At 43.0% G+C, this 23278-nt stretch overlaps 1 protein-coding gene across 1 annotated transcript in view; it reads right to left on the reverse strand.

Annotated features, from left to right (window-relative positions):
* ITPR1 (inositol 1,4,5-trisphosphate receptor, type 1) overlaps nucleotides 1–23278 on the reverse strand; it is a 165127-nt gene that overhangs the window by 17433 nt on the left and 124416 nt on the right. The window contains exons 43-55 of the mRNA XM_010570399.1: nucleotides 21710–21820; nucleotides 20322–20417; nucleotides 19430–19552; nucleotides 18438–18542; nucleotides 17388–17580; nucleotides 13506–13628; nucleotides 9620–9795; nucleotides 8196–8360; nucleotides 6335–6530; nucleotides 4849–4950; nucleotides 3034–3173; nucleotides 1533–1698; nucleotides 593–753 (exon numbers count right to left, since the gene is read on the reverse strand). Coding sequence (XP_010568701.1) covers nucleotides 593–753; nucleotides 1533–1698; nucleotides 3034–3173; nucleotides 4849–4950; nucleotides 6335–6530; nucleotides 8196–8360; nucleotides 9620–9795; nucleotides 13506–13628; nucleotides 17388–17580; nucleotides 18438–18542; nucleotides 19430–19552; nucleotides 20322–20417; nucleotides 21710–21820 — 1857 coding nt within the window. The remainder of the gene's footprint in view (nucleotides 1–592; nucleotides 754–1532; nucleotides 1699–3033; nucleotides 3174–4848; nucleotides 4951–6334; nucleotides 6531–8195; nucleotides 8361–9619; nucleotides 9796–13505; nucleotides 13629–17387; nucleotides 17581–18437; nucleotides 18543–19429; nucleotides 19553–20321; nucleotides 20418–21709; nucleotides 21821–23278) is intronic.

A 23278-nucleotide genomic window follows, 5' to 3' on the forward strand; every position in this document is an offset into this window, starting at 1 on the left:
ATCATATGACAACAAATCCTACAAGTCAGTTTAAGATATTTGTACTGGGACAGGTTATAACCAGTTTGTTACACATCAGACAGGTCCACCAGCTTGCAAATATTCCCCCTTAAACATTAGTTTTCAAAACAGAACACCTTCTCTTCACCTGATTTAAAACCACAGAGACTACCTGACCGTCACTGCTCCCTGCCACCTACTTCGGCAGACACGCGGGAGGGTGTCGGAGGCCGAGAAGCCGCAGGCACGCAGACGCAGATCGCCGTACGACCGCGGTGCTGCAGCACACGTCGGCTCCCACGAGTGCCCCTGCCCGCACCATCCATTTGCAGCGTGCTGCAATGTGCTGCCATCAACGCAATGTCTTTTATCGAGTTATCTTGCCAAGTACATCTTAAGTATATTATCTTTAGAGATGCTTCTAAAAGGAAAGGCATTGGATTAAGCCTATTATTGCGGAAAAAGCCTTACCCCAAGTTTTTACTTGCAAAATAAATAAAATACGAGTACTATATTTACCAAACATGCCAGTAGATTGGTCTAATCTGGGAGGGGGGAGTAGGGGAGGAGAAAAGCAGAACTCCAAACTCACCTTGATCATTTCTGCCACATAACTTTCTGGTCCTGTATATTCTGTTGAGTCTTTTACTTTCACTAACACAATAAAGCACAAATAATGCCACATATTGTGCTCTTCTTTAATGTGCTCTTCAAATGTGACTGTCTTGTTATCAAACTTATCTCTTTCCAAACCTACAAGAGTGACACATATATAACCCTTAGTATTTACAAACTGATACTAAGAAAATGAGCTCTAAGAACAAAACTTGTTTCTACAGTCTGCTGTACTTAACAGTCGCAATCATTCTTAAATGAACACTCAGTAACAGGGATAAACTCTCTAACAAATTCCCACAGTGTAGCAATTAGAGGAAAGAAGGCTTAACAAGTACTGCTCACACTTTACATAACAGAAAACTTTTGATTAAAAAAAGGTAGCTACCTCGTATGCAATCAGCTTGCTGGTTTTCGTAACGCATCTCCTATTTTTAGGCAAAATGACACCAAAAGCAACATTTGCTTTGCAGCAAACTTCCAAAGGTTACTTCTGTCAGTCTGTGTGTTATGCAACTTCTGCATGACCATCACATTTAACCGCACCGGCCTCAAAGGCTCGGCAGCTTAATTCCCAATCTACTGATGGGAAAAACTTTCACAGGCACTGCTCAACACTCTACACCCTTGGAAAAAACAACTGTTTATAAAAATCTCTCCCATTCGAATAGGAAACTATTCTTTGAAGCACAGGAGAAACAAACTAAGGAGCTGAGGAAAAACCAGTATACTGAGCATACATTCCCCCTCTCTTCCCGCTGCCAGGCTCCGATGTGTGTGGTACCTGAGAATATCAACCAGCTGAGGAATGCAAGGTAGGAACAGTCAGAAATTCCAGACTCCTGTTTCCTGCAAGTTTGCAGCTATCTCTGACTTTGAGAGAGTAACCCTTTACTCTTGAGTGTTTCTACACTTACCACAAATAAAGCAAGTCGTTTTTAAAATTTCTTCTTTCTTCTGTTTTTCACTCCTTAAATCAGCAAAAGTGTCAATGATCACACCAAAAATCAGGTTAAGGACAATAATGATGACCATGAAGAAGAATAACAGATCATATATCACTCTAGCAGCAAATAGAGGTTCCTGCAAGATACATATTTTAATAATTAACAACCCAAATACGTGCACATCTAACCCTTACCATGCCTTTCTCAGTTCAGCAACGGAGTACACTGCCCCACAACCCCTCCCTTCAGAGTCTCCATTTCTGATGCTCTCCAATGATAACTTACAACTCAAAACATTAAGTGAAACTAAAATGCAAGATTACTGAAAGAAAAGCCAAATTAGTCAGCTACCAGTATGCAGTCTCTACAGAGCTGCTCGTTCTGCCTACTGTATCCAAGTCTGTCCTCTTCTCTCACACACATTGAAAATTGTTCTCCCCTCACCCCCACCCTGCAAGCCCATCCAAATTATATCCTTATATTAATCTGCTTATATATCAATATAGTAGCAGTGTTGACCATAAAGTCTTCTGCTGAAATTTAATAGTATTCATTTCATTTATGCTAACAACCATGTATGTGGACATTAAGTTGGACTTCCCAGTATCCATTTCATATTTATTGCAGGCCTGAATACCTGAACACCTAACCCCCATTTTCAGAATCATCCTGCCAGTTGGGTGCCAAATTTTTATTAAGAATTATGTAACTTTCAAATCATTGTAAGCTGAAAATAAGGCTACACATTAGAAAACACTTTGAAATTGCAGATAACAACAGAAAAGCGTTCACTCTGACTGAGACTGCTCCTTTGGCCCCTAACATGGTTTTGGGGAATGACAACCTGAGACTCAAATGGGCACAAACAGCTAAAAAGAACCAGCTATACGGGCAGCTTTGGGTATTATGACAAATTCCTGCTGCTTTGACTGGTCCCGGCTCTGTGATGATGGCTCCAGACAACAGCCTGCCTTCCTTCCCACAGTCCCAGCTCCAACCCATCTTGGTCCCTGTCCTCTCATCCATGCCCAGTTTTACACATCTTACCTTTCCCTAGGGATGCTCTCCACAGAAGCTCGTGCCACTAGCATGGTATCAGCTACCACTGCAGTTTCATTCTGCTACCTCATGTTACTCTTCCAATAGCTTGTACTTATTTCTTCAGATCCTGAACTCCCAAAGTGCACACTGTTGGCTACACCACTTCTGTTCCTTTGGGCCCCATTCTGGACAGCCCTCAAGCTAAAAAAGCCCCCCAAAAAGGATGGGTAGAAGCTTGTTTGAACTGGCTGCTGTTTAATCTGATATACAGAGATTTAACAATATTACACGGAGAGAAAGTGTGGTCCCTTCTAGTCGCGATGTACCCCACTTCTGTTTAAAGGGAGCGTATACACGTCTTCCCCAGCAGAACTAGATCCCCAGCCCGACGTGGTTATCACTCTTCCACCCCCATTCAGTGATAATTTACCTCTTTGGATGGTTTCCTGAGCACATCACCTACTCCACCCCCACTCCTGAGCCCATGACTCAGTACAGTAACAATGCACATCAGTAACGTCTCGCACGTATGCTCTTTATTCTCTTCCTCCATTTCTTCAGCAATCAGTTCTATTAACACAGCAAGCAAAGACACGTTTCAAAGGCAAGAAGATCAGTTTTAAATAATTCTCCTCACTCTTTGCCGGTTATGCTCTCTCCCCCCTTTGCGAAAACTGCCGGGTTTCCAGCCAGCGTCGCAAACCCCCTTAGCTCTTGCAAAGAGCCGACCACGGGAGCAGGTCTCTGCTCCGGCTCCAGCCTGCCCTCCTCTCCCCACCAGCAGAGTTTTCTTTTGTGCTTGAACTGCTGTCTTTGACTTGGTTAAGTATCTCTTTCCATTTCTGTTAGCATGCATAGCTCAGATCACCAGATGCCTGTTTATACAGAATCATAGCTTTCTGACAGCTCAGAGGACAAAGTGTTGCCTCTTACACTCTCCCTTGGTGCCTAACAGATTGCACAGCCTTTGGGCTGCACTCAAAATGGCAACTTCGACTCGTATTTTTCAAATGGCTAAAATATCACTGCTTACGGAAACAGCATTTTACTAAAAAAAGTAACACACTTTTTTTGACCCTCTCTTCATTTGGCTGAAGCCTCCAACTTCGCTGTTTCAGTTGCAGAACTGCTAGAATCAATTACCTAATCTCATATACTCTCCCTGTACCCTTTAAAAGTCTCATGATTTTCATTTCATCATACAAATGCTCATGAGCAGATCCCACCTTCCCACAGACAGCTTTAGAAAGACCCAAATCCCCATGCAATCCAGAAATAGCCAGACCCCAAGATGGTAGAGAAATGGCCAAAGATTTGGGCATCATTAATATCCCTGGCCACAGAAGACCCAATATCAGGTTGATTATTTATGATACAAAAACACCTCTGGAGTTTCCCTTCCTGCAGCAAGAGTAAAGACAAAGCAGCACGCTCCTCCTAGAGTTGAATAAAGCAGCTATTCCTGTGTCAGTGTTGAAGCTTAGTTTATCAAAGAGGACATTTAAGCAAAACAGAACCATCTCCTCTTGCGAACATGGGCTTGTGGCCATTATTGACCTTTGAAACATTTGACCATATGAGCGCTCCACTTCTAAGAGATACAGTGATGTTCCGTCTGGCTCTCACAGCCAGCGTCATAAATCTCCGAGGAGTAAATTACATTTTCTAGAAAATAAAACTGAAATATTTCAATACACAATCTGAGGCTGGCGATTATGCTACAAGTAATATCTCGCATGCACTACTTTGATCTCAAAAACCCCCAAACCTACCCTGTCTACTTAATCCATTGAGTACTTCCTGCCATGATATTAAAAACAGTTTCCTTAGCTAGATAGAATAATGCTGATGATAAACGATGTTCTGCTCCATATTTCACAGGGTATTATCCTCTGAGATCACATTTAATAGCCTAATGTTTTAAAATAATAAACTTTGCAAAGAGGTAAACTGCATCACTTCCTTCTCAAATTGATGTAGAAAATTAAAGAGTACGACAGTGTTTTATCAAAGTATGGTTTAGTTCTAAGTTTCTCTAGTTTAATCACTTCATGTAACAAATGTTATTTATGCTGTTGGCCTAAATTAATCCCATTTCAAGTTAGATAGTCTCATGATAGCTTTCCTCCCAGATTTATTACATGGGATTTTTAAAGAAATTATTGTTTCCTTAATTTCAGGTGCTTAACTAGAAAAAGTGTGAAAACTCAGGGTGTGAGTTATGAATTCAACAGCAGATACTCACGGTCTGAAGGAATGATTGAAGAACAGTTTTCACTGCTACCTGCTTTGCATACATCTGAATAGAGAAACTCTCCAGTCATGGTCTCACCTGGTTCTGCGCGATCTAAAAACAGAAGGTGATGAATCAAATGGATAGTTTAACGTTTCGTACATTTTGCAAGATTACTTCTCAGATATTAAGGTACCCCATCATATTCAGTGTGCAATTACTAGGCAGATTCAGAACAGTGTATTATCCTAGAGTTTAGAAGGGCACGGTACTTTCTGATTTACACATTCAATGATTTTAAATTCAAACATAAAATTCTTATTTCTATGAATCAAAGACCAAACTTGTGCATTTATTTTGCATCAGCTCCAAAGTTGAGAGAGTAATTGAAATTGTTCCGAAATTACTATGTTCTAGTGCACAATGAATTTTGAAGGTGTCTTGAAAACTTGCTTTTCAACGTCTTGCAAATATCAGACCAAACCTACTGCCACATAGTGATACATCTCTGGCATTTCTCCAGCCACATGGAAACGTGAAATAATAGGGTCAGTGAGGTTTGGGTCTCTCACAGGGCTGGCAGTAAAATTAGAAAAAATAGCGGGAATGTCAAATAATACCTGTCGGAATAGCTCAACTGTCAGAAAAAAAGCCCAAAGACAGAACAAGACAAAACCCAACCTCTCCTCTAACAAATTTCATTACTGTGCTTCCCACCCACTAAGTTAGTAGCTTGATGCTGCAGGGTGGAAAAAAAAAATATCCAATTTTTAACTTACAATAAGCAACCTAAGGTCAGCACAGAGAAGTCTGCTACGAAGTTTAAACTGTAGCAAGTATTTGAGGGAGGTTAATACAGTCTATAAAACTATGAGCAAACCAGAATTAGAGAGATAAACCTCTACTTCACAGGAGCATCTCTTTGTTGTCCTTTGATGCCCTTCATTTATATTCAGTCTGTTATTTCAGATAAAATACTAATTTTTGTTACGCTGAAACTAAACCCCACCGTTAAAAGCCAATATAAGCATTCGAGAGCTGGCAAACCGAGGCAGAACTGAATTCTCCCAGTGCAGAGCCTTCTCCACAATGGCCTACCTAAAGTCTGCTCGTAATTAAACTGGGGGAGGGAGTAGGTGTAGCTGAATTAGATAATCTCAACTGTTTTAGCAAACAGTGAGGGGAGAAATAAATCTCAACCATGTGCAGAAGAGCCCAAGTGCTATCTCCAGGGCTTCCTCCTCCCCATCCCTCTTTATGCTGCAGCAGATTGCAGCGTTTTGTAAAAATACTGGGGTATCCATTTGCCCCAATCTATTTGATTGTTTTAAAATTTTATTTTCTATTTAAACAGCGTCCTTTGTGAGGAAGAAATTGTCAAACTGGCGAGGCAATCAGTATGTTTTGCAAAAGGTGGAAGACACTCAGCACGCCCCGGGGAACAAAAGCCCATTACTTTCTTCAACACACACCGTCGAAACAAGTCGCCGGTACCAACCTGGCAATAACGTTTCATTAGGGAGCTTGTCTACTTCCAGGATAAAGTCATCTTTGAAGAAGAGGTACCCCACTATGGAGAACAGGTAGACCAAGATGAGGGCGAGAACAGCAGTCAGGATGATGGAACGCCCATTGCGAGTGACGCTCTTGATGACGTTCAGCAAGGTCTCTTCTCGGTACACCAAGTCAAAGAGCTGGGGGACAACGAACAGAAAGCAAAGGCTGTTTCTCACATGTAGCACCATTACCACTGGTGGCATGCTACGTGTTGGTGTAACATGGGGCAGCACATTAACAATACCAATCTGATGTTTTAAAGAGCATTTAAAGCATTTTTTTTGGCCTTTTTATAGTTATCTGAAATTTAACATATCAGCAAAGCAAAATATAGCAGGAGGCAAGGGAGATGGGGTCCCTCACTCCCACTGTACCAGTCTTGTGCCATGCACTTTGAAACATGAAGAATGGAGGTAAGCTGTACCCTCCTCTTCATCTGCACTGCACGGACTCTAGTCCTGAGCAGCAGCTTGGGAAGAAGTCCCTGCCTGGTGTGAGGGCAGGTATTCTTGCTTAAGTGCTAGGTATACAGTGCGTGCTTTAAACATAAAGCTGCTAACACATACTGTTTTATCTTTTTTTATAGTACTATCTGCCCCATCACAATCTGCAAGTAGCGCATCTCAAAATACAGTTAGCTATTTCCTTTAAGTCTTAGCTTATGGAGTGTATAATTAAATGAGCAACATTTTTTTCCCAAATTCTTTGTTTAAATTTCTTTACAGATGTTTCCTTAATTTTTCACCCCTCTGGGTCTGTGACAACTCACCAGCACAGCCCAGGCAGGTTGCTGGCTATGCTGGTTGACAATGAGAGAACAGGTATTTGTTAAATTGTACCTACATCAATACAGAAAATAACCAATTCAGGTACCAGAGGATGTCGCAAGCATCAAACAAAGGGACAAAAATAGAGTGTTCTGAATGGGATTTAAGGTTTGCTTTAAAAGTGACACATTTTCTCCACCAACACTAGATATACTCCTTCAGTGCTTATTCTTAGAAGTATTGTGCTGTGCAAGATGAATTCCACCCCAAACAGAAAAAACACGTATGCCAGGCATCCGTGTCAGTCGTGTGAGGTCTGGAGTCTAGCTACAGCTAAGGAGACACTCCAAAGATAACCAACTGCTCCAAAAGCATGGACACTATGTTATACTTATTGACAATAACAGTAAACCATCTTAAAGACTGTGTGCCTCTTACTCATAGCATGGTAACTCCAAAAGTACCTACTGTTCAGCTAACATTTCTATGGCTAGATTTTTTTTTTTCCCTCATGTAAGAGCTTATATGACCTTAAGAAGGCTTAAACCTTCACCAGGTATTGATATTAAAGTCACGACATTTTAAATTGTTTTATTATCTTGGATGTCAGAGCAGGGTCACAAGCAATACATCTAACCTAGCAACCCCATGCCTTCGAAGTCTGAGAAGAGAACTAACATACACAGGGAAATGCTAAATACCTTCATTGCAACTGCATACACATTTACTGTAACGAGCAATTTAAACTAAATTTAACCTTAAACACGTCTTGTATAACATATGTGAGAAGAAGAAGAAAGCCCCCGCTTGTCCGTACGAATGAGGAAGAAGAGATGCAGCAGGAGTCCCGTAGCCTCCCACCGTAACTTCTCCCAGGCAAAATCTCCAGTATGCAGTTCTCAAACGAGTGCTGGTACAACAATTTCCCAGTAGTAAAACAGAAAGCAAGTGGTGTATGACACATCTAGATAGGTCCAAGATGGGACTTTACAAACACAGACAGAAAACCACTCTGAGGGCAAAGTGAATACCTACCAACAAACTATAAAAGAATTCATGTACGAAGAGCCCCAGAGCGCAAATCAGAAGGTACAGCAGGTGATAAAGAAACTCTACATCCATGATCATTGCCTTGTATCCTCTAGTGAAGGTTCCACAGTTACCCACAAAACTCATCAGAAAAATGATTTTATTACAGACCTAAGGAAAGATTAACCATGTATTAGTTACAACATGTGGCTTTCAGGAAAAAAAAGGCAATTTTTCAAAGCTGGAGGTAACTTGGCTCCATAATGATGTCAAGAACCATGCTGAATTGTCTGTTACACAATAGCATTTCACACGTCAGTCAAAACCTGCTTTCTGTTGCATTTTCTGCACGGCTGAGACAGTGAGCTAAAACTAAAACTGCAGATGTCCAAGAAAACGTGTGCACTGACTCCTGTTTCCAGCTTGTTGTCAAAGGGCATCAAGACTACAATTTAAAGAACAACATACCTGGTGCGAGAGGTAAGCCTTCCTAAAAAACCAAACCACCCCACCCCTGTTCTAAGCATGGCACTTTCTGCAGTCAAGTAACTCTCTAGCCTACAGCAACCCTTATATTTCTGAAACACCTCCTGTTGCTTGCTAATAAGCAAGCAGTCCAGATTCCCTCAGCAATTCACTCTCGGATCACGCACCCAGTAACACCAGAAGGAAAGCTGCCTTCAACTTACCTGGAACCTGCTAAATGCTACGATTACCAACGGCAACAACCACCACCCTCGCAATGCAACTCTGACTCTGTACTACATGGTGATGTCTTTTGAAGACAAGGAACGCTATTAAATGATGCACTTGAAAGCTGGGCACTTCGTAATAAAGGCCAGGTCTTTGAGAAGACACATCTTTGCACGGCTCCTGCTGACTCAGTCGGAGAGAAACCCTTTTGGCTCACTTGCCACAGGAGACCACAAGTATCCGGGTTTGAGCGTTAATGAAGTTCTCTGGTGGCTCAGCTTACATGCTCAGTCCACACATTACTGTAGCAAAACTGCTTAGTGTCAGCTTTTGGCTGGCAGGTAGACTGCAGACAGACATTGGGGAAATGCATTGTTCAGTGAATCTTACACAACCCTGAAAATACTGTAGCTTAGTCGCTGAACGGAGACGGGTTTGAGCGAATAACTATGTACTTTAGGGTCACAGAGACTTCTTTACATTTCTGGCTGGGGTGGGAGCTGTTTCTAGACTGTGGCAAAACTGAGCAAAACCTCAGAGGTCCCCAGCCTGGGGAAACAGAATTAAATGAACGACAGCAAAGCACTTCTGCTAGAAACAGTCCAAAGAGGGGATTACTTCTCCCACCAGTTCCACCACAATGTCCCAGGCTATTTTTGCCTGACATCTTCCCGAGCAGGTAAGAAACCCTTATGTAAGATGCAAGAGAACTTCAAAAAAGCCCACTCAATACTTACGTTGAATGCACCCAGAAGAAATAAGGTAGGTTGTAAACCAACTGAAAATATTAGTCGTAATATTGTAGAAGCGATTAAGGCTCGGATGCCGTGGGGCTTAGGCAGAGCTATAACGATGGCCAGAGATATCAGCATAGCTGTCCACAGCAAGCCTGACAAGTGGGGCTCCAGTGTACCTAGGGTGGAGAGGCAAAACCAAAACCCGATTCAATACTTTGTAGAACCAAACAAAACAAAACCAAAAGAACCAACTAAATGCCATTTTATCTTATCTCTGGTGGAGCATCATTAAGGCTCATGTTCAGACATTACTGATTTCAAAGCTGTAAGTGGAACATCTGAGCCCAATGCCTTCAGCAGATTTTAATTACAAACTTGTTACTAAAGCGTTATGTAAATGATAAGCGCCAGTATTATAGGATTCTTCAGTTTAGTGTTCACTACTTATACACCTTGAATGCTGAAAAGGAGAGGCATTTTGCTAATGTGCTCTGTAGAGGCATTGAATGGGTAGGTGAAGACAGACAACATACTCCTCCAGGTCCAGATTCACAGCAGATTCTCCTATTATGCTTTTGGTCAAAAACCTCGTACCAGTTTTTGTCATCTCTTGCTATTTCTGGTTCTATTTAGACTGTCCCATGAGACTGTCTGCTTACATAACATCAAGCCTATGTTGCTAAAAATACAGTTCTCTGAAAGAGCCATAAAAAATCCTCAGCTGAAAATACCATTTACCCTGGGTTTATGCAGAATATGAGAGACATCTCTTTCTTAAAACTGACAAAAAAAAAAAAAAAAAAGAAGTTTTTCTTCAAGCAACTGGCTCCTTAACAGACAAAAAGGCAAGACCCCCAAATTTCATAGCACTCAGCAGCCCTTCTACAAGTACATACGCAGAGGACTGTTGTGTCTTATTGGCAAGATATTTGCTGAGGGATTTTTCCTCCCCCCGCCCAAATTCAGACGGCTTAGGAAATATTACTCTCATCTGACTACCACGAGCAGCCATTTCATTTTGTTCCAAATCACTGTAGATTAATAAAGACAGCAGAAGATAGATGGAAATTAAAACTTAATAAGCGTAAAGTTGAACAGATGTTTCCGCTGTCTGAAGGGAGTTTGGGATCCCAGAGCAACGCTGCCACCGCTACTTGAGCTGTCAAACAGCAAAAGGTGCAGAGCTCGAAACAGTCTCACCCGTGTGGGAAAGATAAACAGCACAGAAAGGGGAGAGACAGAAAAATGCACAAAAGCTTATTTAGGAATGACTTGAGAATTGCCACGAGAGGCAGATCCTGAAGGACCCTGCCGGCACCTGCACAGGTGTCTGAACATCCCAGCTATTAGAAAGCCATCCATGGCACATGAAGGGATTTGCTTTCACAAGTTTCAGCAGTTCCCAGCAGGCCTGCAAAAATAACTAGAGTTAATGAAGTCCTCAGCTATTGCCTGTAACACCCACCTTGGAAAGACCCGACACCACAGGCAGCTCATCAGCATGAGGAGTGCAACGCCGTGACATGAAATGTCCTTAGTGGGACCTGGGTCAGGCGAGTACCCGCAGGGAAGAGCGGGGCTCAGGGCACGGGCTCGCCTCTCCTTTCCAGGGATGGAGAGAGACTGGGAGCAGTGCCTTTGCCCTTGGCAAACGGAGCTCGCCGAGCCAGTGGTCGCTCGACATCAACCGTCTGCACCCAACCTACGTCAAAGCCTTGCTGCGAGCACGTGGAGTCCGCTACATGACTGCGGGCAGGGGGAGCGTGTAACCGGCAGGAAGGTCTCCCTGTCTCTGGAATTCTCACCGTTCCGGTATCGAATTCCAGGCATCCAGTTTTGTTTCTGCTCCTCAAGTCAGAAGTTTTACAGCTTCTGCTACAGTCAGATGCTGATCAGCTGCTCAGTTCACTGTGTCTGAGCAACTCAAGACACTGACAACTTCCCCCAAACAGTCTGTTTTGAAGAGGGTTTTTTTTTCTTAAAAAAAGCTAAATATAAAATACACTTGTATTTACTTATTTTTCATTTTTGACTGTAACTAGTAGAGGAAGAGATTTTATCAAAATGTTACCTGATAAAGTATTTCAAGTATGTAGGGTAGGGCATCTTCAAAATGGCAAATGATCCCCCCCGCCAAGTCCTGCAACTTGCAATCTCAGTGAACTCCTTTAATTACCAGCTTTCCTATCGGCCATAAATACAGACCTTTAAATTTTAACCTGTGATCTTTGAAACTAGAGACAGAAAATTCATTTGCTCTTTGTGCTTGTTAAAACCCTTCAACCGACTGCCGGCCAGAACGGGATCTGGGTAGCCCCGCGGTCTGCTGCCACAGGGTGCGATGCAGAGGTACAGCAGCCGAAACCACAGCCTGGTGTTGCAGAAGGTAACTATAATCTTCCCCCTCTCAGGAACACTGAAATTTGGTCTAAAATATCCTGTACCTTCTCACAGGCTTTATCAGGATGCAGAACCCCTAAACACAAGTTTTCCACGGCCGCTGCCTCTACCACACTGCGACCACAAGCTGCTGTCGAACACTACTTGGACAAAACTACGACTCTCCTCAGTCTAAATTAACTGGTGAGCTGCAAAAGGGGTGAAACGGCTTTTATGCCGCACACACAGAGCTCAGCTGATAATTTTGTTAGGTTCAGGCTGCTGCTATCTTTGAGCCGCATTGTCTTTGGGTTCTGTAGTTAGCAATGGATGCGAGAAAGATGCAGATGGAAGTTCAACAGGAAAAGATAAGCATCTAACTGGCCCTGTTGCATGATGAATCTCAAAGAAAGGGAAGTGAAGGCTTGAACATGAATCACCCTCTCCAGAAGGAGCTTTTACTGCTGGGGTCCTTATTTACTCCAGTTGACACGGATGTAGAAAAAGCTCCTAGCTAGTCATTTCCCTTACACCAGCTTTGCAAGGGATAAACTGGACAGAGGCATCCACAAGAATATTTCTCCAGATTTCCAGATTCCACCCCTCGACCTGCCCTGGGGTGCATCTCTTGGGAGAGGCTGGATCTAAGGAAGAGCAGCTGAATCTCATCAGGACTCCACTGGGAGTATTTACTGAATTGGCTCTAAGAACCACCACTGTCGCACAAACCCGCTTTTTGGATCAAAAGCAACTTCCAGGAGACCTATTACAGCAAGATTGTGCAACCCCACATGAACCGCACATGTTAACCCCCGCTTTACATTAGAAATGATAGCAAGTCCAGCTGCTAGCCGCTGATGGTAAAGAACCTCAGAGAGGCAACCTCCAGAGCCAGGGGACATGGTTCCTCCTCGCTCCGTAAGGCAAACTCTGCTCTAAGTGCTCAGGGGAGTAAGGGTCTCCTGGAGAGACAGTAACAGAGGGGAGACGGGCTCTTCTTCTGTATTCTCCATCGATTCCTGATGGCACAAAGCAGGTCCCTTCGCCCCCGTACGCCTCCCCTGCCAACGCAGGGTAATCTCACTCACCCAACCCCAATGCTCAGAGGCCTCCTGAAGTGCTGTGCAACCACAAAAGTTTTATGGAAAATGGCGTTAATAAAATGCAAGCTCAAGGAAAGCAATAAATTAACATTTCTCATATTCTTAGTTCAATACGTAATTACAGAACTTTAAACCAAAGTAGAACAGTCAAGTGATTAAAGGTGGATGTCTCTCTTTGATAATTTTTTCCCTTAGGAAAAAGCATGGCTCTACGTTTTCCTTCCAAATGCCTCAAGAAAAAGTCAGAACAGCACAATTTATATCAAGGCAATTACAAAAAAAGCCAATTTCTGTTCTGCTATCCCCACTGAAGTAAACAGGGATGCAGAGACACAAGTGGGGGACAGAATTTGGCTCCTTATCCCTTGTTTGTTCACATATTGTTGTATGTTAAATATTGGTACCTCCTCGAATTCCTTTGAATGGATAGAAAAATGCCACGAGCAGGTTCATAAGGACAGCCAGGTTAAAGGAAATACTGCTCCAGAAGGACATGTTGCGAGCACACCAGTACAGGAAAGGTTGAGCTGCAAAAGAGAAAAATAACTCTTGTTAATGGAGCATTTAAAAAAATAAAAGTTCTATATAAAAAATTAATCTCCACCAAAACTCAGTTTATTTTCAGTTTGCCCAAAAGCACAGCATCAACAGCAGTAATATTCATAGCTTATTCTGAAGTTTATTTGATTACTCTTTATATTTGGGGTACTTCCAGTTTCCTAGATAGTGCTTTAGGGCAAAGGACTCGTGTTAAAAAGGAAAGCATTTTCAAACATGATTTAGCAGCGGCATGAGAACAAGCTCAGAAATGCAGAGGTCAAGGACTTCAGGTTTCCCCTAATAACATACTTGGTACTCAGAGTCACACAAAGAACAATTAGGAGGAAGAAAATTTGTACAGGTTCGTACGGTGAGATTCAGCCCCATCCCTCTGAGTTACGCTGCTGCTGCCGCCAGCAGCTCACCTCCATGAGATGCTGCCCACCTTCAAACTTCTTTTCTGCTGCAGCAAGCCAGAAAAACCGCAGTGAAGACAGGGCAAGGTGGACAATTAAGACACAAAGCGCAGCATAGCGACACAGCCATAAATTTAAAATGTTTAGGACTAGCTGCCAAGCAAGTAAGACAACTTCACTTCAGGCTGATAATAGACCAGTATAGCCCCAGAATAATAACTGAGTTGAAGCTTGGCTGGCCTTCCCTGTGCCCTCTGGGCAAAGGACACAAGCACATCTGCACAGAGCTAAGCGTACAGTTAAACAGCTGCACATTTTAAATTCTTAATGTTACATATATAAATACTTTTCAAAAAGACTCCTAGTTTTAATAATCTCTGCAGCTAGAATCAAGAGGCACAGAAAGCAAAAAGATTCATTTTCTGAAGTGGTCGCAGACCAGAAGATGACAAGGACAGCTAAGAAGCTGCCTTACAGTAATTCCCTCTGCATCAAGGCAAAATCCCTGATTTTAGTTCCTGCAGGCCTATTGTACAGCAAATTGTGTACTCCTGAAATCTAGGCGGGGGGGGGGGAATCAATTAAAAATGCTCTCAAAGAAGGGAAAGAACTAATGTTTTTCCCTGGTGGAAGGAGGTAACATGTACAGGTATCAGAGAGCAAAGGAAAGAAGCTCACAGTGAAATTTATGGAAAAGATGAAAATGCAAACTCTGGGGCTGAAGAACAAATTAATGAATGCAGCAATTCTGAGCCTCACAGTAGCCACCACCTCTCTTCAGCAAATCACCTCTTCTAGCATCCTAAGCAAAAAAAATGGGTTAAAAGAATTATACAATGCCTCATTATACTGAGTTGAAATGCACATAAAAAGCAAATGTATTGAACAGCTGAATGCAAAGTACAAAGGACTACAAAAAGGTACCCCGTCACTGTAAGAATACAAGCTTCACTGCACCTCATCAGCCAGGCACATGTTAAGCCTCACTGAAAGGCAATGTAGCAATGTTTCAAATAAACGATACACTGATTTCTATATTATTTCTGTTCTCAATTTCATTTTAACTGGAAGAATTTGTAAGCAGGTTGAATTCATTTGTATGAAATTGTTATACAAAGGGTCATTATAAAGTTCCGGGTTTTACTTTAAACCTTCCTTTAGGGATGGGCACAGACTGTCTGCCCTGTGTAGCACCTCTGCTGGTTTTGGCAGGCTCGTTTGAATTCTTAATTAAGACCTTGGGAGACTTACGGTGCTCAGAATATGGGCTAGCACCATGAGCTGAAGGGGAAGCACATGGGTCTTTATTTTAGAAAGTCTTTCTCAGGTTTGAATAATCTGTAAGTGGTATCACATGAGTGCAGCACAGAGCACTGCCAGCTGGTCACATCTCGAAAACACTAACCTCTATTTAAGACGTGAGAAACAATTGTGTAAACGTAGAATATCACCTAGAGGCCAAACAAGGCCAGAATATGAGGAGACAGATTAAATTATTCCAGTTTCTTGAAGAAAAAAGAAATATTCTCCACTTCTGCAGGTGGATCTTGACTAATTTGTGGTCTGTTGTTAATTATGGATGCCTTCACAGCTTGCCTGGAGATAGCCTCAAAGACAATTAAAGTAATTAAAACAACAACATCTAACAGCATACCTGGATGCTGTCGAAGACAAAGCTGTCCATTTGTTTAGGAAATAATTCCGTATTTCTTGTAGAGCTCTTAGAAGTCATTTTAGGAAACAGCCTCCTCAGGATTTTGATGCTGTCAGAAGCACTAATCCATTGTTCAGTGGAAATAGCTCCACTCTATTTAGTATTCATGCACATGAAAAATAATTCAGTAGAGCTGACCAAGTTTCAGGCGGTCTCATCTATACCTGACTTTGATAATTTTAAGTAATATGATTACAACTGCTTTTCTCTGTTAAAAGATCTACTAACATATACATACATACACCCAAATGATCAGAAGCAAATACTGAGTTTCCGTTACCAATTGCGCAACACTTCATAAGCTCTAGCGTGAACTGTGCATATGCATCCCAAAAACAAACTGGAAAGAGTTCAAGCTCTTCTTGGAGGTGCACAGTGAAAGGGCAAAATGCAATCGTCAGAGGTTACAACAAAGGGAATAATTTTATAAAAAATAATTTTCACAAGGAGGAAGGTCAAGAGGACCCTTCTCACTTAATTTTTTCCTATGCTATGCAATGCTGACTACCAACAAGGTCTCCGTCGGGGGAAAACCTTTGCTAACCGTGCTGGCGTGGATGCTTGGCCCAGCAGGCAGGTTCTGGTGGCTGGCAGCAGGACGCAGCTGTACAGCACCAGCCCACTCTCACATTTGCTCTAGGAGGCGGTTCCGGACCAGTCTGTGCTCTTGCGCTAATAATTGGAGTTCAGCTGATTCAAGCATGGGGAACAACAGTGGCATCAGATGGCAGATGTTGACTTGAGCAGGAAATAACTGCTTTCTCTCACATTTCAGAGGATCATTGTTGGTAAATTCTAACCACTCATCACTGCCCACTGAAGCTGAGCCTCATGTGCAACGTTTCCCCTTTAACAAAACAAGATTTTTTTAAAATAAATAATTTTAAGCAAACAAGTTAGAAAGTGTACTGGGGGAGGTGGTGGCACTGTATGAATTAAAAGATAATTTAAAAAGTTTTCCTAGCTGCCAGTGGGAACTTCAGAGGGAAAAGCAGTGCTTGAAAATGCTCGCTTTCAGGTGTTTTAGCATCACAGGGCTGGAAGGGACTTAGTCGGCACATCTGCCAGTCTATTCCTTGCCCAAAGGAAGGTCGAATTGTACTTCTACCATTACTGGAAAAATGCATGTTTAACCTGTTCTCAAGTGCCTCCATTGCTGCAGATGCCATAAGTCCATGCTGCATTACCCAGCCTTACTCCTCCTCACAAAGCAAGGGAACTGCTTCGTGTATCCAGTGCAGGGAAGGAGAACAGACCGCTGCTTTCTTCAGCTGTGTCCTCTCCATTCCTCCCTGCCACCAAATGCCTTCTCATTTAAGCTAAGCCTCCACAATTTTGTTCCTTCCTGTTGGATCTTAAAAAAGACGACCTGTGATCCTTCTCACTGCTCTCCCCTGGATCCCCTCCAGTTGGTCCATATTGCTCTTGCATTAAGCTTGACTTCATTACAGCATACTGCCATCGTGCAGAGGAGCAGACTCTTTCAAACAATTATCAAGGTTGCTGCCACACTGGGGAACCATCTGCTACCGAGTCAACGTTTCAAACTCTGAAAACCTGACCTCAGTGCTCTGCTGGTGATGCTCCACACAACCACGCTGGCAACAGCAACCTACCTCGCAATTTCTTTTGCCAGTTCATCTCATTAAAGAGGTCTTCTGATTTCATGAAGAAGTCGTTGATCTTGCTGCCTTGTTCATCCCTCTCCGTGGTATAATATATCCGCAGCTTGGACTCCTTCGTGAGGAATTCACAGATACTGGGCACGGGGAAGACGATCTGCTCCATGGTACGGTCCGACCTGACAATCTGAACAGCAGTCTTTCTTAGAGTTCTTCCTAGTTTTTAAATTCTTTTATTTCTTCATTTGTCTGCTCCCCGCCACCCCCTGCCACCCCCCCTTCAAACCAGCTACATGTAGAAACTTGGACACATTTCCGCAGAACAGCAGCTTGATAGAGACTTCATTTAATTTACCTTTCAAAGTAGGCCTACAGTTAGCTCCAAGACTGGTAATTTCTATGCTGCGGTCTTATCCTGGCAATACTGCTCTTAACTGGGATTTCCACAGGGCCCAGTGAATCCTGCACCAAAGCTGTGCTGAATTTTAGAGCAATCTGGTTGCCCAGTTCAAGAATCTTAGCAAATTTTAGCCATGCACTGCACAGGCAAGTATGAGGAATAAGAGTTATATTTATATGGGTTATTAGAGAGTCTTGTGAACTCTCCCTATTTGTGTGTGTTTTACTTTTAAAAAGCATCTTAGACTGTACATCAGGCCAAACTGTCATTTTAATACAGAAAGAATGGCAAAAGCTATCACTAACTTTATGGATTCAGCAATAGTTCCGGCCAAAATGTAACAGAAGCGAAGTTACACTTCCTCCTGCCAACAGAGCTCTGCTCAGCTCCATCTTAAAGCCCACACATGACAGCTCAAAAATAGCTCCCCCCCCCCAGCGGCTGTCAAAAACTAAAATAAAAAAATAAGTACACATATATTCTCATGTCAAAGATGACAGTCCACACACAGGTAGTCAGTTTGATCAAAATATCACGTATAACATAGCCGGTGTTTAACTCCATCGTTTTTCTTCCAAGCGGCTCTTTCCGCAGCGGATCATTCCCCCCCACACACCTCCCGGCAGCCACCGGCTTCCCTGTACCTCAATCTGTGCCGTGTGCTTGGCGTAAAACTCCAGAGCCTCGTCTCCCTCTATCTGACCTCCCGGCTTCAGCATGTTCTGCAGCTCTTTGTTATGACGAGCCAACTAAAATAAAGGAATGCAAAGGGAGTGGGAGACACCAGATGTCTCTCTATGATATTAAATTTCTGATTTTTGGCATAAAAAAAAGAAATAGTACGCAGTCAGCTGCTAAGAAAGGGCAAAGTTGACAGAAGGCTTATTCTATTCCAACCAGACACCCTGCAGCTCTATTTTGGGAGCAAGTCAGAATGATTCAAATATGTATTTTTTTAATATCCCTGTTATACTCCTCTTTTACCCATCCTCTCCCACCCTTTGCCTGACCTGGGAAACTTTGAACATTCACATTCAGTCTATCCTTCTACGCCCACCCTAATTCAAAGGTGTGCTAATCACACAAGTATCTAGGCAGGGACGGAAGAGAAAATTTGCATCAATTGAAAAGCAGATGCACAGAGCATTGCTCCAAAAATGCTTCTGGATGCTCTAAATTCATCTTACAGCAGAGTGATGGTCTTTCTTCTCAGATGCTAAAGAAGTCTGTAATGAAGTGATACATGTAGCATCAATATATTAAGTAGATCTAGATATATTCTACACCCCCCCCTTTGGTCTTCTACCTTTCAAACACATTGTATCAATACAACAAACCTGACTGGCTCCAACATAGGGAGAATGTGGCAAGAACCACAGAAGCAGAGTGAGATTTCTGCTTGCAGTCTAATTGATCTGTGAGAATAATTTCTTTGGGAGTATAAAGTAACCTTTGATACAGCTGAAAAATAATACATTGCTCCCCAGTACTGCCAAGAACTTGAATCACATGTCTTCAGAAACTCGGTCAAGAGCCTGTCTGCTTCCCATTATAAAAGAAAACTCCAAAACTTTTCTTATAGAATTTTCTTTTCTGATTCTTTACAGGTTTACAAAAGCTGTAGGCAAAATTCTACCTGATGAGCTAATATATAAATGTTGTGTCCCACGTTCCTCGGAGATGCCGCAAGATCTTCCCCATTTTCTCCATCCTCAAATTCTACTTCTCCCTGCAGATAAGCCTTCTTTATCACTTCCACCTAGAAAGAGAGACACAGGCCACTGAAGAGACAGCTCAGGCTGAGGGCTGAAGTCTGCTAAGGCCAGTATACACTTCGTACTCGTACACAGGTGAAAGGGAGCTGAGCATATATATTCAAGAGGAAGGTCGGTGGGCTTCCCAACCACCAGGATAAAAGAGGAGACCTGAACTCAGCACCTTCAGCCCAGCTCATTGACACAAGAACCTGAACTTCACGTTCCCCTCTAGGTAATGCATCCCGGGCCACCCTCGCCGCACGCTCCATCACGTTCCGACCTCTGGCCCCCGCCGTAGCTACGTGCACCGAGACAAGTCGACAGCGTTTCAGCTGTACTTTGAATCTCCCGGCTGTGTTTTCACCAGTTAACACATTAACCGGCCCAAAAGCCTGCTACAGTCTACCGAACCGCTTTTAGGGCACAAGAAGTTTTCGTTTCTCTCTGTCTCTTGTGCAAATAACTTCTACACGTGAATTCCAAAGAGTCGGACGACGCTCCTTCCCTGCCTTACGCAGGTTGCTGAATGCCTCCTCCGTGGCATTCGGCGTGGCTTCCCTAATTGCTCGTGCTGCCTGGGAACAAGACAGACCCCCCCCGGGGATATTGCACTCATTTAACCAAATCCTTGAAAGCTCTTCCACTGCCCAGCAATCCACGCACAGACCTCTTGCAGCACGCCTGGGGGGGACGCGACCGCCCCAGTCTCCCCAGTGCTGCTGTCGCTGGTTTGAAGGGAGTCGGGAGTTTCAGAGCGACCCAGGGACTCACCAGCTCTTTGGGCCTCATGTTGTAGAGGATCCTCTCCGCGTTCTCGCTGTCGTGCCTGCTCTCCATGATCGCCAAGAGCAGTTTTGAGGCGTTGTTCTGAAGGGAGGGAAGAACACCAGCAATCACTGCCAGGACTCCAAAAATGAGGAGGGTACCCAGCTTGGGCACTGCCACCCGGGCTAAGGGCTCGAGACAGCCGGCTTCTGAAAAACACGACCCGCGGGCAAGGCAGATCCTCCCCGCCAGCCCACTGCAGGGCTCCTGCAGCCTCTCCTCGCCAAGCCCTCCTTCCCCTCTAATTACTGATATACACAACTTCGCAGTATTTTTTTACCAGTTTATTTCCCGAGCCCTACTTATCGGGGGCCATCAAACTAACCCAAGTTAAGGTTCGGATTTCCGAAACGCTGAGGTTGCAAGCTTGTATTATTTTGTTTTGAAGATACTGCAGCATTACCACAAGCTCTCAACTCCAAAATGGTGCAGCTCAGCTTTACTCAAGATACTGTTGATTAAATCAAAGGACAGCCAAGGCTGAAGACACAGACGTGCTCCGCTGCTTTTAACTGAAAATTACTCTGCAACCTGCTCATGCCAAGAAATAGAGGGAGGAAATGGGAAACTACCACAAGGCACCAGACTACTTTAATACGAACAATTAAGATTAAAATCCATCATGACTGACAATAAAAACCAATAAAAGTATTTAATTTTGAAGTATAATGCTAATTGAGTCTAAAAGCATTTTTTATTTAGAATAATAAAAAACCCACACTACCCATAATAATGGTGTGAGTCGGCAGCGGAAAACAACTAGACATTGCACTATAAGACAGGACAATAAGTCAGAAAGGAAATATTTCTAAAACATATGCTGATGCAGGAGTGCTCTGTGACTGCTGTTGCTAGAAGACAACCTGCTAGTGTATTTTGAAACCAGCACAAGGGCTAATTATTTCAGCATTAATATGAACCGCCCTAAACAATTCTTGATGATTAAACATCAACTGATTAAACAGCAGCAGTAAAGTATGAGGAAACTAGACATAGCACGAGAAATTTTACTTCCATTGTATATGTAAAAGCTCTGAAACAATGGAGAAGTTTTCATCAGCTTTAAATCTTTAACAGGAAATTATTTTAGGATTTCTCAGCATATCTTGGCTGCCTGCATCCTCCCCCCATCTGAAAACTGGTGCCTCCATGTTATCGTTTAAAAGATGAAATGCCTCTGACAAATAATCTTTGGGCACTGCCTCCAGCTCGCTGATGCATATAATTTTTTGGCACTTATGAATATTGGGATATAATAAACACCCACGTAATTCCAACAATAAAATTATGTTTCATCTTACTGTTAACATGGATCGCACAAAATATTCACTTGCCTTCAGTTCCAACACAAGGTCCATCCTTTTCTTTCCCAAAGGGTTGATGTCATTGAGAATTAATGCTGTGATGATGTCAATACCGTTGGACTCGTGAGTAGCAATGCAGTTCTGTCCAAAGAAAATTCATCAAACTTCGCTAATTGTCTACACTAAAAATGCAGCCTAGGCTGGTGACCCAGCCAGAACAGAAGAGTCACCTCTTTCATCACCTCATAAGCTGTTCGAGATGGATAACTGAACAGAAAACTCCCGTCAGTGGAATAACAAAAGATTAAGGCATTTTGTTTCAAGCTTTTCCTATCATCAGCCATGGCATGTCCTACAGAAACCACCCAGCCTCAGGAAGCAGAAAGCAACACAGTTGATAAATGAAGCATTTACATGCCAAAGAGTCCAGGCTGAATACATAGCTGAGGAAGAACACTGTTTTACTGAGATTAGAGAGAGTTTTCTTTATTTTAGATCTGCCAATCAACACCTACTTCAGTCCTGTCTAACCAAAGAATGTGAATTTCTGTAACCCTCTTGCTTACCCTTTAACCCTGCTTTTATAATGGTCTATAACTGAAATGTACCAAGCAACAGCAGCTTGCTGGCTTCAAAATCCAGAGCCCTGCTCTGTCGTCAAGCTCCACTGCGAGGATCCATACCTATATCTAAAGGTTGTTATTTCACCTGACCCGTATAACAGAGAGAAACTGTCAGTTATGAACTGATGTGTACAGCCTCATGCATTCCCTTGCAGAGGTACCCCCCCCCCCGCTTTGTTTAGCTTTGCTGTAAATTACGTTTGAGTGCATGAAGAAAAGGCACTTTAAAGAACAGATATTCTTGAAGACTTTTTGGAAAGTCACATTCCAGTCTATACCATGCTATGGTTCAATTAATATGCAAATAGAGAAAATAAGCAGATATCCACGTGTCTAAGTGCAGAGGTTTGCTTGTTAGAAAGGTGACACCCACCCCACAACACAGGACTTCGCAGGTCATGTCAGCTCAATGGGAAAAGTGTTCTCCAGCAAACACACACACACAGAGAGCATGTGTTATTTGTTGAGTCAATGCCAAAATATGCAGCCAGAGTTTGGAAAACTATTTTGGGGTAGCTATCTCTTTAGTATGGTTTAGTCTAGACTTTCAGACCTCATTTGACTCATCGAAACAGTTACAGCAAGGGTCACGTTCAGACCGAAGGCAGAAGACATGGGCCTGACTAATTGGCGATGCTGCTCAAAAGCACGGCTGTACAACCTGCGGGAAGGTGAAATGGAAAAGCACAGCTGAGCAGTACAGCTGCCCCTGCCCTCTGGTCCCTCCCACTGGAGCAAACTGTAATTCTGGAGCACCTAAAAACTCCTGCTTATGCCAACAAAGTGTCTTCCCATATTCCTTGCTGATTATTCAACCCTCGAGGAACAGAGCGGACCAACTCCAGCTGTGGGTCAGTAACTGCTTTATCTGACAGGATTACTGTCATTATTCAGTTACCCCTTCCCTGTAACGCGGTTACTTAAACCACCACGCTTGCTTTAAAACAGTTCTTCCTGCTCGGAGCAGAACGTACCG

This window comes from Haliaeetus leucocephalus, unplaced genomic scaffold (genome assembly GCF_000737465.1).
Source record: "Haliaeetus leucocephalus isolate CR32 unplaced genomic scaffold, Haliaeetus_leucocephalus-4.0 Scaffold2, whole genome shotgun sequence".
Classification (NCBI taxonomy): domain Eukaryota; kingdom Metazoa; phylum Chordata; class Aves; order Accipitriformes; family Accipitridae; genus Haliaeetus; species Haliaeetus leucocephalus.